Genomic DNA, 8,495 nt, shown 5'->3' with positions numbered 1-8,495 from the left:
TTTTTTTTTTTGAGATGGAGTCTCACTCTATCGCCCAGGCTGGAGTGTAGTGGTGCGATCTCAGCTCACCGCAACCTCCACCTCCCAGGTTCCAGCAGTTCTCTGTCTCAGCGTCCCGAGTAGCTGGGATTACAGGCACCTGCCACCAAGTCCAGCTAATTTTTGTATTTTTAGTAGAGATGGGCTTTCACCATCTTGGCCAGGCTGGTGTTGAACTCCTGACCTTGTGATCCACCCACCTTGGCCTCCCAAAGTACTGGGATTATAGGCGTGAGTCACTGCGCCCCACCTTGATTCTTTCTGTTTTTTTTTTTTTTTTTGTACATTTTAACCATTCCCACTCTGCTCCCACCCTGTGTCCCCTTGCTAACCTTCCCCTTCTCTGGTAACAGTGTTTCTACTTTCTATCTCCATGAGCTCGATTATTTTAATTTTTGGCTTTCAAATTAGTAAGAACATGAGAAATTTGTCTTTCTGTGCCTAGCTTATTTTAGTTAACATAATTACCTCTAGTCTCATCCATATTGTTGCAAATGACAGTCTCTCATTCTTTTTTATGACTGAACAGTACTCCATTGTGTATATATACTCCATTGAGTATGTATTTTCTTTTTCCATTCATCTGCTGATGAACACTTAGGTCACTTCCAAATCTTGCCTATTGTGAATAGTGCTGCAATAAACATGGGAGTGCAGATGTCTCTTCGATATACTTCTTTTCTTTTGAGTATATACTTAGCAGTGGGCTTGCTAAATAGCTTGGCAGCTCTGTTTGCAGTTTTTCAAGGAACCTCCAGACTGCTCTCCGTGTTGGTTATATTAATTTACATTCCCGCCAACAGTGGATGAGGGTTCCCTTTTCTCCACATCCTCTTTAGAATTTGTTATTGCCTACCTTTCGGATAAAAGCTGTTTTAACTAGGGTGAGATGATATCTCATTGTGGTTTTGATTTGCATTTCTCTGATGATCAGTGATGTTGAGGAACTTTTCACGTACCTGTTTGCCATTTGCATTTCTTCTTTTCAGAAATGTCTATTCAGGTCTTTTGCCCATTTTTAATTGGATTATGAGATTTTTTTTTTCCTGTAAAGTTGTTTGAGCTCCTTATATATTCTGGTTATTAATCCTTTGTCAGATGGATAGTTTGTAAATACATGCTTCCATTCTGTGGGTTGTCTCTTCACTTTGGTGATTGTTGTGCAGAAGCATTTTAACTTGATGTGATCCCATTTGTCTATTTTTGCTTTAGTTGCCTGTGCTTGTGGGTATTACTCAAGAAATCTTTGCCCAGTTCAATGTCCTAGAGAGTTTCCCTAATGGTTTTTTTCAGTAGTTTCATAGTTTGAGGTCTCAGATTTAAGTCTTTAATTCATTTTGATTTGATTTTTGTATATGGTGAGAGATAGGGGCCTAGTTTCATTCTTTTGCATATGGCTGTCTAGTTTTCCCAGCATCATTTGTTGAAGAGACTATTCTTCCTCCACTGTACATTCTTAGTACCTTTGTCAAAAATCAGATCACTGTAGATGTGTGGATGTATCTCTGGGCTCTATTCTGTTCCACTGATCTATGTGTCTGATTTTTCTCTAGCCACCATGCTGTTTTGGTTACTATATATCTGTGGTATAATTTAAAGTCAGATAATATGATTCTTCCAGTTTTGTTCTTTTTGCTTAGGATAGCTTTGGCTATTGTGAATCTTTTGCAGTTCCACATATATTTTAGGTTTTGTTTTTTTTTTTAAGCTTCTGTGAAGAATATCATTGTTATTTTGATAGAGATTACATTGAATCCATAGACTGCTTTGGGCAGTATAGACATACTGTTAAATATTTAGCAATATTTAACAATATTGATTCTTCTGATCTGTGAACATGGAATCTCTGTTAATCATTTTATTTCTTCTTATTTATTTATTATTTTTTTGAGATGAAGTTTTGCTCTGTTGCCCAGGCTGGAGTGCCATGGCACGACTTCAGCTCACTGCAACTTCTTCCTCCCAGGTTCAAGTGATTCTCCTGTCTCAGCCTGCCATGTAGCTGGGACTACAGGTGCATCCCACCACACCTGTCTAATTTTCTTTTTGCATTTTTAATAGAGACAGGGTTTCACCATATTGGCCAGGCTGCTCTTGAACTCCTGTTCTCAAGTGATCCACCTGCCTTGGCCTCCCAAAGGGCTGGGATTACAGGTGTGAGCCACTGCACCCAGCCTTGTTAATCATTTTAAATATCTATTTGTTCAGTAGCTAAATGGAGGCAAAGTTTTTTGATAGTACTGTGGTGCTATGCACAGTAACGTGTCAGAACACTTTGAAATTCATATTGTTTTTTAACATAAGTGAATAGTTGAAATTTTATATTTTGGTTTTAAGTAGATTATAATCTTAGAAGTAAGTGTTCGTAGACAGGTAGCATAGAAACGAAATACCAATTCAGTATCTGTGGAAAACCACAGGTTCTCTTGAATTGCTTTGTTTTGTATTTGGATGGATGCTCCGTAGGAAGAGTATTTTGTTTGCCTGTGTTTAGGTTATTAAAATTGAGCTATGTCTGCTCATAAACCTAAGCAAACCTCTCTGAAAACACAAAACTCGGAAGAGAAAGTACTAAGGTATCAAAAATAGGTTTAAGTGTTACTATTTGGGACAAATATTGGGGCATATAGCTCAAAATAATGTAGCTCACTGTTTTGAGCAAGTATGATTTTTGTTCATGTTACAGCAAAGCTTCAATGAGTGGCAAAGTTGCAAGAGTAGGAAAGTCAAGAAAGGACTCAAAGGAATGTGGAATCCATGTCCTGGCACATTCTGGCTTTGATAAATATTACATGATTGCGGTGATACCTTTTTGTGAGATATAATTCATTGTTTTAATAATTAATGGTACCAGTGCATGTTTCTAAGTGTACCAAAGGTAAATAATTTACTGTAATTACCAAAGAGGAATGATATTATTTATTTATGAGATCTTTTTTTTAAAAAAATAAACCTTTGTGAAAAACAACCTTAGATCCCCCAATATAAGAACTGTAGCTTGCCCTCCACACCACTCATGCCAAAAAAATTAAAGGAACAGCACCATTTTGTATTAAGTATTTTGCCCTACTCTGAAGGGTTGTTGGTGTGGGTCTCCAAATTCAGTGTAATTTGTTGTTAAATGAAGCCAGACTCAAACCAACACCTCATCTTTGGTTAACCCATATAGAATTTAGGAACTTTCCTAAGTGGTTTATTGCTTTTGATGGGTTAGAATCTTCTCTGTGGATTCTTATTAGATGCATAATTGTACACCCATTCACTGGATATGTCCTCATTCATTAAATGCAAATAAAGCTGTTCCTTATTCATTTTTGCATTTTCCTAAAACCTGGGTGAGATAGTGACTTGCATATAATTGCTCTACAAATTTATTTTTCAATTTGATTTCAGGGCCATTAAAAAAAATCTGTGTAATTCAGAATAAGTTTTTAAATTTAAATTTTATTATTACCAAAGTTATGTAATTGAACAAAAATTCCTTGACCAGGTGTAGTGGCTCATGCCTGTAATCCCAGCACTTTGGGAGGCCGAGGCAGGTGGATTGCTTGAGGTCAGGAGTTCAGTACCAGCCTGGCCAACATGGTGAAACCTTGTCTGTACTAAAAATACAAAAAATTAGCTGAGTGTTGGTGGTGCACACCTGTAGTCCTAGCTCCCCAGGAGGCAGAGGCAGGAGAATCTTTTGGACCTGGGAGGTGGAGGTTGCAGTGAAGCGAGATTGCACACTGCACTCCAGCCTGGGTGACAGAGCGAGACTCCCTCTCAAAAAAAAAAAGTAGGTTGTGAAATATTTGGGTGGGGGGCTAGGGGAGGGATAGCATTAAGAGAAATATCTAATGTAGATGACAGGTTGGTGTGGTACAGCAAGCCACCATGACACATGTATACCTATGTAACAAACCACGTTCTGCACACGTATCCCATAACTGAAAGTATAATAATAATAATAAAGTCATATTCTCCAAGGCACACTTGTTAGGAAAAAACATAATCCCCATATACACTTTCAGTCCCCAATTTTGCCTATCCAGAGACCAGTGCTTGAAATAATTTTCGATGACTCTTATTATATGTTTGCATATCTCTAAATACTACATGTGTGTTGCTTCTTGCTGATTTTTGAACATTTCAGGAATTGTTTATTGACTTCCCCAAATGAAAGAGGAAGCTTTAATATTTTTTCACACTTTTTCTCCCTGACCATGCATACATAGTATTCTACCATTTCCCCAAACAGTTGTATTTTATTTTGGTTATATCTGTATTTGGTGATTATATTGTTATGCCTATGTAAATGTTACTCTCATATGTGGCTTATATTGTGATTGCTTCTTCTTTATTTTTTTTTTTTTTGTTTGAGAAAGAGTCTTTCTCTTACCCAGGCTAGAGTGCAGTGGCACAACCTTGGCTCACTGTAACCTCTGCCTCCTGGGTTCAAGTGATTCTCCTGCCTCAGCCTTTCAAGTAACTGGGATTACAAGTGCGTGCCACCACATCCAGCTAATTTTTTGTATTTTTAGTAGAGAATGGGTTTCAGCATGTTGGCCAGGCTGGTCTCAAACTCCTGACCTCAAGTGATCTACCTGCTTCAGCCTCCCAAAGTGCTGGGATTACAAGTGTGAGCCACCTCGCCCAGCCTGATTGCTTTTTCTTTCCGGCACAATATTTTATTTTCCCTGGAGTTTTTTCATTTGCTTGATAGCCCCTGTACATATCAATAGTCCAACCCCAGAACTCTCCCCCAGTTGTACAAATCTCTCAATATGTTCACATTTGTTAGGTGATCTGTCTCTCGTCTACCTACCTCATGTCTCTTAGAGCTTTCTTACCTGTCATGTTCCTTGTAGGTCCACTGCACAGATGTGCTCTTGAGCCTTCCTTCATCATAACCATGAAAATTCCCTTTGTTTTCTCTTGAGTTGGAGTCCATGTCCTCCTTTTTCTTGGATTACTCCTCATGTCAGTGGAATACATCTTAACAATAGTTTCCTTAGAGGGTGCATGAGAAATACGTTTTAAAAGGTTTTATATATCTGAAAATATCTGTCTAGTTCATGCTTGTTTTTAGTTTAGCTGGTTATAAAATTCTGACTTGAAGTCATTTTCTCCAAGAATGTTGAAGGAATCGCTCCATTGCCTTTTACCTTCAAGTTTTGCTGTTAAAAGTCTGATACAGGTCCTCCATCTGTGACCATTTTTCCTCTCCATGTTTATATAGGCTCTGTCCTTGTCTCCAAATTCTGAAATGTTATGTTGATGTACCATAATGGGTTCCGTATTCATTCCTAGTGCTGGTCACTTAGTGGGTCATTTTACTCTGGCACCCTGTGTCTTCAGCTCTGGAAAAGTTTTTTTTTTCCTTTGTTTCACTATTTCTTTCTAGAACTTCTTTTTTTTAAAAGACTGATGAGGAGGATTTGAACCTCCTGAACTTATCTTTTGCTTTCATGTATTTTCTCCCCTGTTTCCTACAGTTAACAATTTCTCTAAAATTTCTAGGGTTTTTTTTTTTCCCCAACATATTTGTTACTTTCTAAGAGTTATTTCCACTAAATATTTCTTTGTTATAATAAGTAGTCTATTGTTTCACAGGTGTAAAAGTATCTCATTTCTCTCTCTAGATATTAGTGAATAATTTTAAGTTTTCTTCTCCCTGAAAAGCCCGTTTCCTCCAGTTTGCTTTCCTTCTGTTTGCTTGTTTTTGTTTTTATAATAGATGATTTTCTCAACTGTGTAGTAGCTTTCGGCTGTCTACTTATTAATAAACTCATTGGAAGCTCTCTGTATGGTGTAGAGGTTGTCATCCATGATTTCCACTGAAGTAATAAGCCAGGATATTTCACTGGGAAATTCCAGTGGGCAAGTCAGATATCCCATTTTCTGCCTAGAACTCTATCCCTAACTGTGTTTAGAAGACCAGTAAAGGAAGAAGGCTGGGAGTCTGAGTATTCAGTATATGATCTTCATTTTTAGTATGGGGCCTCTAGCCTTCTAGTCTCCTGCTTCTAGCCTTCTGCTAGGGTTGGTGGTGGTGATGACAGGGGATCATTATTTGACAACTGAGAGGATTATGAAGGTCGGCTCACTTTTTAAAGAGAATTTTAGCCAATCCTTTTGTTCCTCTGCTGATGTATTTTCTCTTATTCTCTCTGTCCTTTCTGTGTATGTATTTTTAAATATGTCACTGTCATTTTACTGAGGTTTCAGTAGGAAGCAGATTGAGGGGGATCTGTGGGCTAATACCTTTCATCAGATTTGGCATATTCTTAGCCATTATCTTTTCAAATATAGCTTCTACTTTATTCTCTTCTTCTCTTCTATTTCTAAGGGTCTAATTTATACCTATGTTAAAATCTCTCAATGTTCCACATCTTGTATTATTTTCTATTTTTTTAACATATCCCTTGGTTTTTATATTTTTCCATTTATGGCTCTAACTTATCAATCCTCTTTTATATTGTGTCTACACAAGTCAAGAACTGACACTGTATTTAATACTCAACCTATGCCCATTTGATTCTTTCTTATGTATATTCTAGTGTTCTATCCCTTTTAATTTATTTTCTCTTTCTGCCTATTTTTGTAAACATACTAATCATAGTTATTGTAAAGTACCTAATAGCTTACCTCAGAATCTGGATGGCCTGGGAATCTATTTATAGTGTCTGTCTAGCTTGGTTTGGTTTTATTTTGTTTTTCTGTTTTTATTCATGTACCCTGGCCATGCTTGGCAGTTTTTCACTTTATGCTAGACATGGTATATGAAAAATTGTGGACACACTGATGATGATTTATTCCTCTAGAGAATGTTGACCCTCCCTCTGCTAGGCAAATAGAATAGTAGATGATCATTTTAATTCAATTAAGATTTTGCTGAAATGAGGCTGGTTTGCCGCCCTGGTAAAAGCTCATACTACCTCTCCTCTGGTTTCCCTCCAGCTCACCAGCATCCTTATTTAAAATTGTGGTATGATCTTCAAATCTCTTTCCCATTATAAGTTCTAAACTTTTAAGTCATTTTCTCATTGCCTGCCAAAAATCTCCATTATGCTCTTCAGAGATATTTCTGGTTAGGTTTTGAGCTTCCTGTTCTGCACAGCCCCAGAATTCAGCAAATGTTCTTAGCAGAAAACTAGCATGCTTGAGGCCACCCAAATCTCCACCAACTCTCCTGGCTTTTCTGTTCAACAACAGTGACCCCTGAAGGTTAAAAGTAGAAATCTGTTTGCACTGGAAACTGACAAAAGCCCATAAGTTAAAAATGTGCAACAGAAAGTCAGTTGAACTCCTGAAGATGTTCCCCTTCCCAGAGTTTGGTAGTTCTTTTAGTTCTTGATGCTTTAGCCACCCTCTGCTGCATTCAGATACAATTTCTGTATTTTATCCAGCTTACTTGGCAGAAGCACTAGACTGCTGCTAGCTACTCCACCCCACTCGGAACCAGACATTATCAAGATTGAATTTTTCATTTTTTATTCTGAGAATTGGGAAAAAACATTGCAGTTGTTATAGGATTAATTTGGAGACATGCTGAAGTGATTAAAATCACAGTTGGAGTTAGTTCTGTGCCATACCAATGACCCAGGGTGCTTTCTTAAAAGATTGAAATAAAACAAACTATCAATAGACTTTATTTTCTAACATTATTATACTCAAATTTCAACATATTCCTGTAGAAGAGAATTTAAAAATTATTTACGTTGAATGTAAGTCTATCTGGAATTAGAGGAATACAGATATGTTTTATATGTGTAGAGAAACCAGTCATGTATGGTTTGTTGATGTAATTTAATTTACCATTTTATTTTACAGCATCTAACATTCACAAGGGAATTTGATTCAGATTCTCTTAGACATTACAGCTGGGCTGCCGACACCTTAGACAATGTCAATCTTGTTTCAAGCCCCATTCATTCTGGGTAAGTAACCTAAATGTCACTTTTCTTTATTCTACTACATGAACATTGCATTTATTATTTACAGTTATAAATTCACATCAACAAGCTTCATATATATGAATATATTCATGTATGAAATGTATCCTCATTAGTATATGTAAAGTGTATTTGTAATCATTAAATTTTTTCTAAGCAATTCTGTATGGGTTTTTTATGAGGAAAAAAATTAATTTTGTTAGAAAAAAATAATGAAATTATTGGTACAACACACTTTTTTCCTGGCTATTTTGATCTTCTAGGCCTTTAATTTTCCTTTTCAGAAAATCTCTTTTTTAAATATTTTAAAATTTGAAATAGAGTGATTTTTCTTCATTTTACTTTTCTTCTGGGTTGAGGTTTCTTCTGGGTATCTGATTTTCTCAGATATAAGAATTTCTCAGATAGAAGAGTTTCTCTCAAATATTTAGTGGTTGTGTTTTTTGCTTTTTTGTTTTGTTTTGTTTGACAGGGTCTGGCTCTGTCGCTCAGGCTGAAGTGCAGTGGTACAGTCCTGGC

At 36.8% G+C, this 8,495-nt stretch overlaps 1 protein-coding gene across 19 annotated transcripts in view; it reads left to right on the top strand.

Moving 5' to 3' along the window:
• The window catches only part of ANK3 (ankyrin 3), a 677,335-nt gene that overhangs the window by 587,185 nt on the left and 81,655 nt on the right, over positions 1-8,495 (top strand). For all 19 annotated transcript variants that reach the window (XM_032252635.1, XM_032252648.1, XM_032252646.1 and 16 more), the window contains one exon: positions 7,855-7,961. In XM_032252635.1, the coding sequence (XP_032108526.1) occupies positions 7,855-7,961 (107 nt within the window). The remainder of the gene's footprint in view (positions 1-7,854; positions 7,962-8,495) is intronic.

The sequence above is a fragment of the Sapajus apella genome, unplaced genomic scaffold (assembly GCF_009761245.1).
Source record: "Sapajus apella isolate SASKATOON/1434 unplaced genomic scaffold, GSC_monkey_1.0 scaffold78, whole genome shotgun sequence".
Lineage (NCBI taxonomy): Eukaryota > Metazoa > Chordata > Mammalia > Primates > Cebidae > Sapajus > Sapajus apella.
Note: the sequence above shows the minus strand (reverse complement) of the source record. Positions and strands in the feature narration are given on the sequence as shown.